The 14,781-nt window shown below is 46.3% G+C and overlaps 2 protein-coding genes across 3 annotated transcripts; one reads left to right on the forward strand and one right to left on the reverse strand.

Moving 5' to 3' along the window:
* Positions 1-887: 887 nt before the first annotated feature.
* apc2 (APC regulator of WNT signaling pathway 2) lies at positions 888-12,035 on the forward strand. Its single transcript, XM_051077052.1, has 7 exons — positions 888-1,088; positions 1,807-1,905; positions 1,985-2,124; positions 2,479-2,673; positions 3,001-3,215; positions 3,708-10,256; positions 10,304-12,035. Exons 1-6 carry the CDS (start codon positions 980-982, stop codon positions 9,268-9,270), a joined length of 6,321 nt encoding a protein of 2,106 aa, XP_050933009.1. The 5' UTR covers positions 888-979; the 3' UTR covers positions 9,271-10,256; positions 10,304-12,035.
* Positions 12,036-12,497: 462 nt separating this feature from the next.
* Positions 12,498-14,719, reverse strand: lg17h19orf25 (linkage group 17 C19orf25 homolog). Of its 2 annotated transcripts, none has more exons than XM_018695076.2 (3): positions 14,598-14,719; positions 13,847-14,019; positions 12,498-13,319 (listed from the first exon to the last, which is right to left on the reverse strand). In XM_018695076.2, exons 2-3 carry the CDS (start codon positions 13,986-13,988, stop codon positions 13,138-13,140), a joined length of 324 nt encoding a protein of 107 aa, XP_018550592.1. In that variant the 5' UTR covers positions 13,989-14,019; positions 14,598-14,719; the 3' UTR covers positions 12,498-13,137. The 2 variants fall into 2 exon arrangements, with proteins under 2 accessions (XP_018550592.1, XP_018550593.1); XM_018695077.2 differs by having other exon boundaries at positions 13,847-14,013; positions 14,598-14,717.
* Between the last annotated feature and the right edge of the window lie 62 nt (positions 14,720-14,781).

Below are 14,781 nucleotides of genomic sequence, written 5' to 3' on the forward strand. Positions count from 1 at the left end.
CACTGTTTGAACTGTTAAAAAGGTTGTTTCAGGGATTCGGGGTGTGCTTTTCCTTTGATTTATTTATTTTTGGTCCTAAATATTGTGCAAAGGAGAAATCTGTTTGTACTTTGTTGAACTTTTTATCTGGGTCGGCAAAGCTGGCTATCTGGCTGACACGCAGGAACAAGACCCAGAGTTCTGGGTGCTTGGACCTGGTGCCAGTCTTTGAGGGACTGTTAAAGTCTCGACTCAGGGTGGAATATGTTTTTTATAAAACAATGGACAAGTTACAGGACTTCATACGGGTGTGGGCTGTGGGGGGGGTGTTGTGCTCTGTGGAAGAAGATGGGGAGCTGAGTATGAAGCTATGAGTTGATGGTTGATTGTTTTGAGTTGTTTGAGATCCTTTGTTCACGTTGGAAAATGTTGTGTTTTTTTTGTTTGTTCATGGTGTTGTTTAGCGAAGTGGTTTAATAAAGGGACTTTGAAAACCAAACCTCTCCTCTCCTCTCCTCTTCTCTCCTCTCTCCTCTCCTCTCCTCTCTTCTTCTCTCCTCTCTCCTCTCTTCTCTCCTTCTCTCCTTCTCTCCTCTCCTCCTCTATTCTCCTCTCCTCTCTCCTCTCCCCTCCTCCTCTCCTCTCTCCTCTCCTCTCCTCTCCTCTCCTCCCTCCTCTCCTCTCCTCTCCTCAGGTGGAGATGGTGTTCTGGCTGCTCTCCATGCTCGCTAACAGAGATAAGGAGGAGATGTCCCGGACTCTGCTGGCCCTGTCCAGCTCTCAGGACAGCTGCATCGCCATGAGAAAGTCTGGCTGCGTCCCCCTGCTGGTCCAGATCCTGCACGAAGCTCCAGGCGGCGGAGGCGGTCCAGGAGAGACGGTGGCAGCGGGTGGGGGGGCGACGGCGGCAGGCTGCAGCCGAGAGGCCAAATCCAGAGCCAGCGCCGCCCTCCACAACATCATCTACTCCCAGCAGGACGAGGGCCAGGCCCGCCGGGAGATGAGGGTCCTGCACATGCTGGAGCAGATCCGGACCTACTGTGACAGTGGCTGGGACTGGATCGAGAGCCACGCTGGGACTCCTTCACCCGGGGGAACCAGGACCACCGGTGAGTCAGGTTTAGGTTTAGGTTTTATTGATGTTGTGGTTCTCTAAAATAACACTGAACACACCACATGATAAAACAACAAGGCAACAAGCAAAGACAATACAATCACCATAGAACTAAATAAAGAGATAGCAGGTGGTGGATGGCCGTGTCAACACCTGTGTTTTCTCTAGTTTTTTACTCTTATCAAGTTAGTTTGAGCCTTGTTTGTTTTTTTGAGGTGTTGTGATTCAGGAGATCCAGGAGACGATAGTGTGATCGAAATGACCGAATGAATGAAGATGTTTTCACCTGATAGAAACACGGCCAAGATCATTTATATTGTCTCTAGTAGTTAATGGAACTTAAACCATAAGATGAGTGACTGTGCCGATGAGTGGATTCAGTTTTTCCCAAGTGTAGAATTATCTATTATCTGATCGGCCCTCTACTTCAGAAGTTTACAAAGGTGTAAAGTTAGAGAAGCAGATTTACAGATAAGTCAGGACGCATCAGATCTGACTCTGTTTGAGAACCTCCTGTTGTTCTTGTATCTTAGTGAAATCTGTGGTTCTGATGAACATCAGTCTTAAAACTTGAAACTGTTGTTGAATCTTTGCAGTAAAGATCAGATTCAGTGGATTTATAAATGTCCTGTCCACACAGACCTGACAGGCTGGTTACAGACGATCTAAACCAGATATAAAAAGTCTCCTGACTTGTGTTTTCCTGTCTGCAGATATTCCTGAACCTGTGGACCCTCAGATCTGTCAGGCCATGTGCGCCATCATGAAGCTTTCCTTTGAAGAGGAGTACAGACGAGCCATGAATGAATTAGGTTTGTGAAACGCCGACCTCGTCCTCACATTGGTGAAATATCCAGGCCGTGTTGCTGAGACTTTCCTGTCGTCCTCCAGGTGGTCTGCAGGTGGTGGCTGATCTGATCCACCTGGACCAGGACATGTACGGGATGCAGAACGATCCCATCAACATGGCGCTGCGACGGTATGCAGGGATGGCTCTGACTAACCTGACGTTTGGAGACGTCGTCAACAAGGTACGAACAGACAGGAGCTCAGGAGCTGTGGGAGCAGTAATGTTTGACAGAAACAGGATAAAACGGTCTTAGGTAGTTGGTTTTAATGAGAAATAACCTAAAGCAGAAACTACTGGTTTGGTTTCTGGACCAGACTGCAGACTGTAGGTGAAGCAAACAGCTGATTAATGAAGGATTTTCCAGATTGTAGAGATCTGGTTGTGATCTTGCAGATGTGAGGTTTGTTTTTAGCTGCACTGATTTGTCTCTTTGTGTAAATTCAGATCTTGAGCTTGTAACAGACACCAGCTCTGACAAACACACCCTGGCGTTCAGATATGTTTAGAAACCTGTGTTCTGTTCATCCTCCTTCAGGCAACTCTGTGCTCAAAGAAGAGCTGCCTCCAGGCTCTGGTGGCCCAGCTGGCCTCCGACAGTGAGGAGCTTCACCAGGTGGTCTCCAGCATCCTGAGGAATCTGTCCTGGAGGGCTGACATCAGCAGCAAGAGAGTCCTCAGAGACATCGGCTGTGTGTCTGCACTGATGACCTGCGCCCTGCAGGCCACCAAGGTAACTAAAACAAACCAACCCACGCAGAGTCAATGTGCTGATCAGAGGAAAAACTGGTTTATTTTAGGAGATTTATTTTGTGAAGATGATCTGTACCCAGCTGTTGTGCCAGGCTTATTATTTCTAGGCTTTATACTGAGCTAAGCTAACCACATTCTGACTCCAGCTCTGGACCAAACACAGACATTAATTATCATCTGAACATCTCACTCTCAGACAAAAAGACAATTAAAGAATTTCCCCAAAATGTTAAACCACTACTAAGCATTACATAAATCAGCCTGAGTAACCCTGATAAAACCTTTGTTTGTTGTGCTGGTTCTGCAGGAGTCGACCTTGAAGAGTCTTCTGAGCGCTCTGTGGAACCTGTCGGCTCACAGCATCGACAACAAGGTGGCGATCTGCTCAGTGGACGGCGCTCTGGGCTTCTTGGTCAGCACTCTGACGTACCGGTGTCAGACCAACTCACTCGCCATCATCGAGAGCGGAGGAGGGATACTCCGAAATGTGTCGAGTCTGGTCGCCACACGAGAAGACTACAGGTCGGTTTCTGAGCCTCAAATACCTGCTGTCACACTGCTAAAGAAATGTCGTCCTTTTTGATCATGAAACTGGAAACTAGTGGGACAGAATCAAATCTTTCCATTCATCTGTGTGTGGTATTAAAATCAACTTAATTTAATTGCGATGGATGATCTGTGAAAACTTGTCAAAGTAATTATTGTTGTTTAATAATAGTCTAGATTTTTCCAATCGGCCCACACCTTTACAGTTTACAGTTGACAACAATAAAAGCAGATACAAAGTGATGTTAGATAGTGAGTTATATACCATACTGAAATGAATGGAAATGGGAAAAACACATTAAAAGATGGGAAAAACTATATTTTGGAAAATGGCCAGCCGTAATGTAAAGTATCTATATTTGTTAAAAAATCAGCTAAAACATGTAAAAACACTGACACAGTCTTTATCTAACAATAACTACAGCAAGCTGGATGTAAAAAAAAATATCTCTCTTTCTTTCTTCACAGGCAAATCCTCAGGGACCATAACTGCCTCCAGACTCTGCTGCAGCACCTGCGCTCCCACAGCCTGACCATAGTGAGCAACGCCTGCGGGACTCTCTGGAACCTTTCAGCCCGGAGTCCAAAAGACCAGGAGCTGCTGTGGGACCTCGGAGCCGTTAGCATGCTGCGCAACCTTATCCATTCCAAGCACAAGATGATAGCCATGGGCAGCGCTGCAGCTCTAAGAAACCTCCTCACCAACCGACCCCTGAAATATAAGGATGCTGCGGTTGTATCCCCTGGCTCCTGCATGCCTTCCCTCTACATGAGGAAACAAAAGGCACTGGAGGCAGAGCTGGATGCCAAACACCTAGCAGAGACCTTTGATACTCTTGAGAAACAGAGCCCCAAGCATCTAACCCTCAACAAGCCACTACGGCACATTGAGAGTCTGGCGAAGGATTATGCATCTGATTCTGGTTGTTTTGATGATGATGAGGCCCCCAACATCTCCAGTAGCCTGGACACTGGCAGCTTCTCTATGCTGTCTATGTTCCTTACCAATTCTAACTTCCTGCAGAACCAGCCCCGTAAGAGGGAAAGTGAACCGGAGAGAGACGTAGAACCACATCAGATGGCAGAGAAGAGACATGCACCTCCTGACGATGTGGTATCTGCTGCTGCAGAGAAGCTAGCCAAAAAGATCACCAACACGGTTGCCAAGATCGACAGATTAGTCGAGGACATCACCATGCACACATCCTCGGAGGACAGTTTGAGCCTCAGCTCTGAGGATCACCTGGCAGACTGGCCTTATGGACTAGATGAACTCAATGAAGCCCGAGCAAAATCATGCTCCCCCTGCCGTCTCTCTGATACAAGCAGCCTGGCCCACAGAGAACGTCTCAGTAGAGCCCATGCCCTCTTGCGCCTCAAAACTGCCCACACAAGTGTATCAACAGATAGCCTAAACAGTGGCAGCACTAGTGACGGCTACTGTGGCAGCAAAGATCAGATGCGACCTGCTCCAAGAGCTCTAATGATACAACAACAACGACCAAACCAGCTTGACCTCAAGTTAGCTCATCAAGACTACTTAAATGTAGGACCTTCTGTCCTGAATGAGACTAACCAGCAAGATATTCCAGAGAGGGATTCTGTGGACAACAAAGATGTGAAAGCTCTAGAGCTTAGCAACACAGATGCAGAAAAGAACCAGGATCAACCTGTGCAAACACCTGTCAGTGCATCCACTAAAGTCTCCTCTGATGTCAGCATGACTTCAATTAAACTGTCTCCATCTTATCAACAGGTCCCGCTCATTCAAAGTGTGGCCAAATTTGGTGTAGCAAAGACAGCAATCAATGTCCAGGCTGCCCAGGCAATGAGGAGGCAAGCATGGGTACCTACTGTGATGACAGGAGGGAGCATTACAAAATTTTCACCCATGACATCCACCCGAAGCCCAACCATTGGGACGATGGAGACAGTCCAGAAATACTCTGTGGAGAACACCCCAATCTGCTTCTCCCGCTGCAGTTCACTGTCTTCCCTTTCCTCTGGCGATGGAGCACTGGATGGGCAAAGTGAAAATGAGCTGGAGAGTGACTCATCATTAGAAATAATTGAAGTGGAGGATGGAGAGGTAGTGAAGAGAGCTGAAGAGGATGAAACCTTGGAGGATCTGAGTGATAGCCAGCTGCTGATGACAGACTCAAAAACCTTCCCAAGCAAAGAGACAAATCCCATTGAGATCCCCTGTCCTGCCAAAAGAGAAAAGGTGTTCCTTAGAGGTGCTTCACCAGCCATACTTGAAGACAGATCTCCATCCAGTTCATCTGAGAATTACATCCACGAAACACCCCTTGTAATGAGTCGCTGTAGTTCAGTCAGTTCTCTGGGCAGCTTTGAGTCTCCCTCTATTGCCAGCTCAATTCAAAGTGATCCTTGCAGTGAGATGATTGATGGGACGATAAGCCCCAGTGATCTTCCTGATAGCCCAGGGCAAACCATGCCTCCAAGCCGGAGTAAAACTCCATGTTGTGTTGATTCGAATGGACCAGAAACGCAGTCCACAGGAATAGCAGGCCAGTGGGAAAGCAGCCTGCGAAAGTTTATGGAGATCGCAGATTCCAAGGAGAGGTTTAACCTTCCTCCTGACCTAGACACAATGATCTACTTCACTGTGGAAAAGCCCACTGAAAACTTCTCTTGTGCTTCAAGCTTAAGTGCTCTGCCTCTTCACGAACATTACATACAGAAAGATGTGGAGCTGAAATTGACCCCCCTGCTCCAGCAAAATGACAAAAATCTTCCTTTCCCTGATGAGGATGAACAAGGACTTGACCATGGGGAGAGATACAGTGAGGGAAACTCAGACGATGACATAGAAATTTTAAAGGAATGCATCAACTCAGCCATGCCCTCAAAGTTCAGAAAAGTTAGACCTTCCCTGATGACCACAATCCCTCCTCATATCCTCAATTCCCAGATCCGAAAACCGATACATCTTCCTGTGTACATGATGCTCCCGAATGGCAAAACCCAAATGTGTCCTGGGAGGAGAATTGTCATCCCACAGAAGGACTTCAAATTTGACGATTCATCATTCACTGATTCTGCAGAAGGTACCCCTGTTAACTTCTCAAGCACAACATCGCTAAGTGACGAAACACTTCAGTATCCAGTGAAAGAGAGGGGGGCTAAAGACTGCACAGCTAAAGGTATGAACAAACAAGAACTGCTTGATGATGAGGCAAAGAGGATTGAAGACTTGAGGATATTCTCACACTTCCACAAACCCAACAGGATGAACTACCCACCTGAGATACAAATGAACCGAACAACCAAACATGTCATTCCCACTCAGAGGGTGCTGATGCAGAGCAAAGAGGTAGCTGACAGAGTGGCGAGCCAAAGAAATCGTGATCAGTCTCCTAATCAGCAAAAGAAGAGGCAGGGTCAAGGCCCCCTCAGGAAACTGGAACTGCCTGTCATTAAGCAAAACACAGACAGTAACCTTAATGTGGGATCACAAAAAGGAAACACAATCTTCCGACAAATGACACATTCTTCAGAGGACAGCAATGGCTTCTATGATGATGATAATGAAAAAGATGAAGCAATGAAGCGAATGAGTAGAAAACAGATCAGGGAGGCAAGTAGAAATACTCTTTCCCGGAGCATGACAAATATTGGCAGGGTTGATAATTCCCAAGCAAAGCCCAGAGGGTTTCACAGGATAAAACAGAATCTGATAAAGGATGAATCCCTGGCATGTTACTCACTCAGCTCCTCTCTTAGTTCACTGAGCGATGCCGAGTTTGAGGATCAGAAATCAAAAGCCCAACAAATATGGTATAAAAACAGACACAACAAAACACTGAATATGGTGCAACAAGCAAAGCCTATGACCATCCACTGCCAATATGAAGAGCAAAGCTCACCGAGCTCTGTCAGCATGGATTCAGAGGATGACCTCCTACAGAAATGCATAACATCTGCCATGCCCAAGCAGAGAAGGAAGCTTGCTGCCAGAAAGAAGAAAGCAGAAAATATCCAAAAACAAAAACAGAAAGCCTCTGATGGTTGGAATATCGAAGAGGAAATGGATAGTGATGATACAGCATGGGATAAAGATTCAGACCTCAATAGTGTTGAATGGAGAGCCATACAGGAAGGTGCTAATTGTGTTGTCACTGGGCTGCAGGCATCAAAGTCTCAGGAACCATCCTCTGAGGAGACTGAATCCGTCCTGTCATTCATGTCAACGTCCAGCTTTACACCCAAAGAAAGGAAGTTTGCTAAAGATAAAAAGGCAAATAAACCTTTAGACTTTGCACAGCGCAAGCCAGTTCCAAACTTACCAGTGGTTTTCAGAGGAAGGACAGTGATCTATACACCGAAAAAAGAGACAGCTCCATCACAAAGACCTCCTCCCAGAAAAGTACCAACCAAGGCAGATGCTCCAAAGAATCCAAATCTTGCTCAGCACAGATCAAAGAGCCTTCACCGATTAGGCCACCCCCAGGATATAGAACTGTCTTTGCCAAAGAGGAGCTCTACTCCACCTCCAAGGATACCAAAAAGTTCATCCTCTGGATCATCGCAAAGCTCTACACCATCCAAACAGTGGCAGAAGAAGATCACATCACCGACTCAGACAAATAAATCCATCCAGAAGAAGAATGCAACACCAGCCAGTAGCCCACCAGCTAGCAGTCCCCCTGAAAGAAAGGGACGTTCTCCTGTTGTGAATCAAAATGAAAAATCCCCGCCACCTAAAACTCAGAAGTCACCTGTCCGAATCCCTTTTATGCAAAATTCAGGCAGGCAACCCAGACCTCTGTCACCGCTGGTAACTAACCAAACAACCAGCAGACAAGCCAATCAGGTCAATGGGAAAAGGGTTCTACCCGCCAATCGATTTGACCTGGTCAGGATGACTTCTGTCCACTCAAGTGGTGGTGAGTCTGATCGCAGTGGATTCTTGAGACAGCTGACTTTCATTAAGGAATCAAAGACTGTGCTGAGACGTGATGGATCTGCACGCAACTTATCTGGAACTCAAAATGGATCTCCTCGCAGATCAGTTCCTGGAGCTTCAGCTGTCTTCCTTTGCTCGTCACGCTGTCAGGAACTTAAGGCAGCTGTGCAAGCCCCAAGAAGGGTTCAAGTAAAAAGTCCAGGACAAGCACAGCAAGTTCAGAGGCCAGACCGTGGCCCTCAGAAGCAGAATACAGCCCTCTCTCGAGCGACCTCCAGTGAAAGGGATCTATCTGCAAGACGCCCAGCCAGGAGAACCAGTTCTGAAAGCCCCTGCAGGGTGGCTCAACGAAACGGGCCTAGCAGAGCGCCCGGGGCCAGGCAGCAACAAGACAAAGATAACTTTAAGCGTCACGCCTCATCACCAAGCATAAACATACTAAGCCGAGTGACCAGCCGTTCTTCCCTCCGCTCCTCTTCATCTGATTCGAGTGGAAGAGCAAAGAGCGAGGATGATACAAAGAAGAAAGGGCAGAGATCTGCATCTCGGCTGAATGACAGAGTCACCTGGAGGAGGATCAGGGATGAAGATGTACCTCAAATCTTGAAAAGCACTCTGCCAGCCAATGCATTACCTCTGGTGCCTTCTCCTGACGGGGAAAAGCCAAAGCCACCAGCTCTTCCAGGAAAACTGCCAACCATTCTACTTGCATCTCGCAAGACAAGTGACGCAACAGTCCAGACAGAAGATTTTGCGAATAACAAGATCAACTCGAGCACCTCTCCAACAGTCGAAACAGCTCCAGTGATCTCAGAGGAAGTGGCACGACTTGCACTCCTCCGAAAGATCAGTGCCACCTCCGGGAGTAACCTCCAGGATGGTGATTCAGATGCTTCCCTGAGGAGCCACAGCACCGTCTCCACAGGAACAACAGACAGCTATGTGGGCGGAGTTGTCCATTTCCGCCAAGGATCCCCCAGCAAGGCCGTCCGAGTCACCCCATTCAACTACATCCCCAGCCCCATGGCCTGCTGCCTGCAAGACACACAGAGCCAAGCACCCACAATCAATGAGAAATCAGGGGAAAAAAGTGAGTCATAGGACGTTAAGTGGATTACTGGACGACTCTGCTGTGTTCCTGAATGAAACTCAGCGCTCAGGTGGACAAACGAGGAGTGTGCTGGTCCCTATACCTCGGATACTGACCCTTTACTTTCCCCATTGTCTGAGTTCAAGTTTTTTCTCTCTCTGAACAGTTGATCACAGCTTCCATCTCCCATTCATACAGGGTTGGATGTATGCATTGAGGACAGGTCTGACATGAACAGGCCTCCAATAACTTGTAGAGATGCGCTTCAGAGAAAAATCACATGAAAAGGAAGTGCATCTTTTTGTACTTTTTTTGTATTTGTAGAATAATCATTGCCTGGTAGAAATGTAGTGACAACATAAAGCAAAAGACAATGAACTTGATTTCAGCACATAAATCACCATCGGTCTCCTGGACAGAATCGATAAAAAGAACAATATTATGCAAACTTTTGAATGATAACTCAGCTGGACTTTTACCTAAAAAAGGTACAAACCGTGGCGGACTGTTGACAGACTTTCACAAAGGACACAAATACTCTGACATGTAAATTATTTTTTACATACAGTACATCAACGCTTTGAGCCTTTGCCTCACCACTCAACCGCATATGATACACTGTTAGCCTTTCCTGTTACATACAGAGCCCAGCGGGGAGGAGGGGTACATTTTTGGTAAAACATTCCTTCAAATTGAGGAACTGTTATTCCATTTGTCCTTGTCACCTTAACACTTCTGCTGTAAAGCATCAAGGTTTTAAACTGTTTAACTTTCATCTTGGACTGAAGTAAGTGGATGTACTCTGGGTTTGAGACACTGAAGCTACAGATAGATGCAAAAGTGAAAAGGAAAAGGGATAATTAAATGATTAAGAGGATGATTTCTTATATACAAGGACACAGCTTATAATTTGTGGAAACTGCTTATGTACAAGCTTCTAATTCATGGGTAGGAGTAGGCGATATGGAGAGTTCCATGACTTTATATGTAATTTTATGTGATTATTGTTATATATTTCTGCCAAATCAATTGAGGATATTTTAGTGGATAAAATAATCAGACAGTAATGGTTGTTTTTGCTGATCCAGCAGATTAAATATCTAACAACGTTTCATTTCATTGATGTAAAAATCATTTACAAAGCGGTTTTACACAGTAATTAGCAAAATTGCAGTTGCAATAGCCTAAACAAGCATAAATCTTATTGGAACACAACACTGTATTGTAATATCGCCTACTCCTACTTGCAGGAATGCAATGATATCTATACTTATCAGTCAGATTATAAATATAAGGGGATGATTTATCACAAGTTTTCACCCTGACACCTTCTGGACTCTGTTTCATTCACTGCTGCAGAAAATATTATAGCAAATTCTGTCATTTTCCAAACTATCAGCTGATTCTGGGTCACTTCACACTCTCCTGTACTCTCTGTCTTAACCAGTATTGTAAATAACATGCAGATATACAAAATCTTCAAAGCTTCCCGGTGGGCAAAAGAATCTCTGTGTTGCTCCCTGACAGCATGCTAATATACTCACTGACTGTATCACACACAGCTGTTAACATTGTGGACACTGGATGACGATGATGTTGTTGTTCAGTGGTAAAATACTTTCTAAAGCCCGGCGAGAGCATTACTAGCAATCTGTATTATTGTGCCGCAAAGACCTATAATGCTATAAACTGTCAGCGTAGATGAACAAAGCGACGACATGCCTCTGTTAATCGAATGCTCTGACATTATATTTGTGTTTGCTACTAGATTCAGGTACTGTTTGCTGTTGGGTATTTCCTGTCAGGAAATGATGGTCAGGCAGGTGTGTGTCCTTACAGAAGTTATCCTCTGGAAGTCTTTATAAACGTGTTAATATCTGCTTAACTGTGTTGCTGTAAAAGTAGTGATAGGTCGAGAAGAAGTCGAACATTAAGACGATGAATATTCTCTGTAGTTGTACCATCACTCCTCCATGTGTGCTCGGAGACTAAAGACAGCAGAGTTCTGGACAGAACGAAGATTAATCTTCACTGAGGGGCTGTTCACTGAGAAAAATAAGGTTTTGTATTTACTACTACCACCCTGTTGTATTTCCAAAGCATGTTTTGAATATAAATAAAACCCAAGTAGCTTCTGAATGCAAACCTTAAGTCCCGCTGACCATTTTAAGATATTAAAGTGACGCTCTGAACATAATCTTTGAGTATAAAGCACTGGGCTCAGTTTGTGAAATGATGAGTTCTAAAGCTGCTGGTTGTTGCTTCACAAACCAGAAAGGCTTTGGATGTATCTCTGAACGTCATTCCACAAACCTAAAATCTTTTGTCCCTTATTGAAGGGAGGTATAAAGGTGAATTTCTAAACTTTGCAGTCGAGCATTTAATACTCAGAAGACAGATTATTGTTGGAGAATCACTTTAACAGCCCCTTCAAGATTAAACGAGTGATGAAAACTGTGTGAATGAGATGAACAAGGAATTCAGCTCCATCAGAAGGTCCTGAGAGTTCGTCTACCATCACGGTCGGTGGCCTGGTTCACACCTGGCTGGAGATCAGTTTCCAAACTACTGCAGGTGGATTTCAACTCTGTCCTTTGGGTTAACTTTGCTCCAACTCACAGACTGAATGTTTAACTATCCTGAGTATTTCATAAAATCTGAACCTGCCTGTGAACGAGGCCACAGCTGCCTGATGGTGCCATGTGAAATAGGCAAAGCAACAGAGGTGTGTCATTATAAATGTTTTCATCCAATAAAAAGTGACGTGTTTCATTAAGACGTCGTGTTGACCTCTTCATACTGTGAACTGGGAGGCAGAGCTTTCAGCTATCACACTCCTCTACTGCGGAAACGTTTTCCTGTTTAGGTCCAGGAGGCAGAAACAGCCTCTGACCTTTGAGGAGTCGGCTTCTAACTTATTTTTGTTTAAAGCTTGTAGTCAGAGCTGGATCAGGTCCTGGTTCTGCTGCTTTAGGCCTAGACTGCCAGAGAGACTCCTCCTCCACCTGTATGTGTTCATATCCTGTAAATGCAGAATTACTAACTCAACATCTGTCTCCTGCAGATTTCTGTTCTCTCCTCTCTGCAGGTATTTCTGCCTCCTGAGCTGCAGAGTCTGGATCTGTGACGGTAAACCTCCTCCTGCCCCCGAGGTCCTGCTCCACAGCCCCTGATACTGGTCTTTGAGGTTTCTACCTGAGTAATGTTTGGTGTGAAACCACAGTGAAGAGACTGAAGACATCTTCAACATGGTGTTTTTATTTGTCCACTGACAGCTTGTAGAGTCAGAGCTAAGACATGATGCAGCTGAAGCAAAACTCCATCCATGCACGTTGAAAATGTTTTACAGAAAGTACCTGTTTTACGCTGCAGTCTGTAAATCGGCTCTTTGGTACGGTGGCCCTGAGAGCTCAACACACTGCAGCAAACAGTGACCTGCAGCTTCTGTTTTCTCACTTTGGAGCATTTTGTCTGAACGCCACACGTGTTGTTGAATTTGTGAATTTGTTATATTTGTCAGTGTTTTCCCATCATGCAGTGCGCTGAGCTCTCGATCGGCTGCAAATGAGCAAAACCACAAACAGACAAAGGTGAGATTTTCACTTTACTTTGTACCTGAACGCAGCATCAGAGCCTGTCAGTCACTTTAACATGATTGGAAATGTGTGTCCTCATCAGCAGCCACCCTCACACACACACACACACACACACACACACACACACACACACACACACACACACACACACACACACACACACAGGTGAGGTCCCCGACACCTGGAGAGCTGGTTTGTCCTGATTCAGCTGAGGAACCAGGCGCTCTGCACCGAGGCCGTCTCCTGGACAGAGAAGAGTCTGGGACAGCCGATGGTGTAGAGTCAGAGTGGTTGACCTTTGACCTCTGCCACGTCTCTATCCAGCTGTTCCCCCGCCGCCTTCAGCTCCTCCCTCTGTCGCAGCAGCCGACCTCGAGCCTCCTGCAGCTGCTCGTTCAGCTCCAGGAACCGACAACACTGCTGGAACTTCAGCTCCACATCCAAGTCTGAGGCCCGGGACGAGTCTGAGCAGAGAGACGGGACAGACAGACAGTCAGCTACAGGACAGACAGACAGACAGCTACAGGACAGACAGACGGTCAGCTACAGGACAGACAGACAGCTACAGGACAGACAGACGGTCAGCTACAGGACAGACAGACAGCTACAGGACAGACAGACAGCTACAGGACAGACAGACGGTCAGCTACAGACAGACAGACAGCTACAGGACAGACAGACAGGTCAGCTACAGGACAGACAGACAGCTACAGGACAGACAGACAGCGGTCAGCTACAGGACAGACAGACAGGCGGTCAGCTACAGGACAGACAGACAGCTGCAGGACAGACAGACGGTCAGCTGCAGGACAGACAGACAGCTGCAGGACAGACAGACAGTCAGCTACAGGACAGACAGACAGCTACAGGACAGACAGACGGTCAGCTACAGGACAGACAGACAGGCGGTCAGCTACAGGACAGACAGACAGCTGCAGGACAGACAGACAGTCAGCTACAGGACAGACAGGTGGTAAGTGTGTGGCCTCACCTTGTCCAGTCTGTTCCAGGATGCTGAAGACCGGGTCATTGGGGGCGGCTCTGTTGATGTCCTCCAGGATCTGGTCCACGGTGGGGGGGTCGGGACGGCTGGGCAGCACCACCCGCTTCTTATTTTTGGAGCCGATATTCATCCTGCTGAGGACCCAGCTCCACCTCCTGCATCTGACACAAACCAACACCAGCCTCAGGTTTTTAACTCATTTAACAAATTCACTGTAGAAACAAACAGGAACCTAAAGAGACGGTGGCTGCAAGTCAAGTGGGTTAGTCCGGGTTTTCATCATTAATTATCTTTAATTACTATATTCAGTGTGTGCTCATTCAGCCTGCAGCTGCACAGGTAAACGCTCCTGACCTCTGTTCATTTATCTGTTAAATTAAGATTCAACTAGCTGAACATTCACTGAGTTTCTCTGCAATAAGAAGAAGTTTCATTTTGAATAAAGACTCGCTTTCTATAACTGAAGCCTAATGGAGGTTTGAGTTTGTCCTCGCTGAGGGAAACGGTACCAACCAGCTAACTTCATCAGTCTGGACGCGGACATCTGCCGCAGCCCACTGAAATATTTCTGAGCCGAATTAAACAAAAAGTCCGTGACATCCATGAAAGGTCGTTGGTAAACATAAAAGAGTGAGTGCTGTTTGACGGTAAGCAGTTATATTTAGATTTTCCAAACTGTGCAACGCAGTTTGGTGTCGTGTATTAGCAGGGTTAGCTACAGTTGCTTGTCCCGGCTCACCGGTGTTTAGTCGTCTTCCTGAAAACCTTCCGTTCAGCGCATCTTCAGCCGAACTAAGGACATAGAAGGAGCAGAACCTGCTGAAAACACCGAGGACAGAAGACAACACACAGCTGCTGGGCGGACGTACTGCACGTTAACGTGTCCCGTGACACGTCAGCACGTCTTCTCTCGGGTTTAACGG

Source organism: Lates calcarifer, linkage group LG17 (genome assembly GCF_001640805.2).
Source record: "Lates calcarifer isolate ASB-BC8 linkage group LG17, TLL_Latcal_v3, whole genome shotgun sequence".
NCBI classification, from domain to species: domain Eukaryota; kingdom Metazoa; phylum Chordata; class Actinopteri; family Centropomidae; genus Lates; species Lates calcarifer.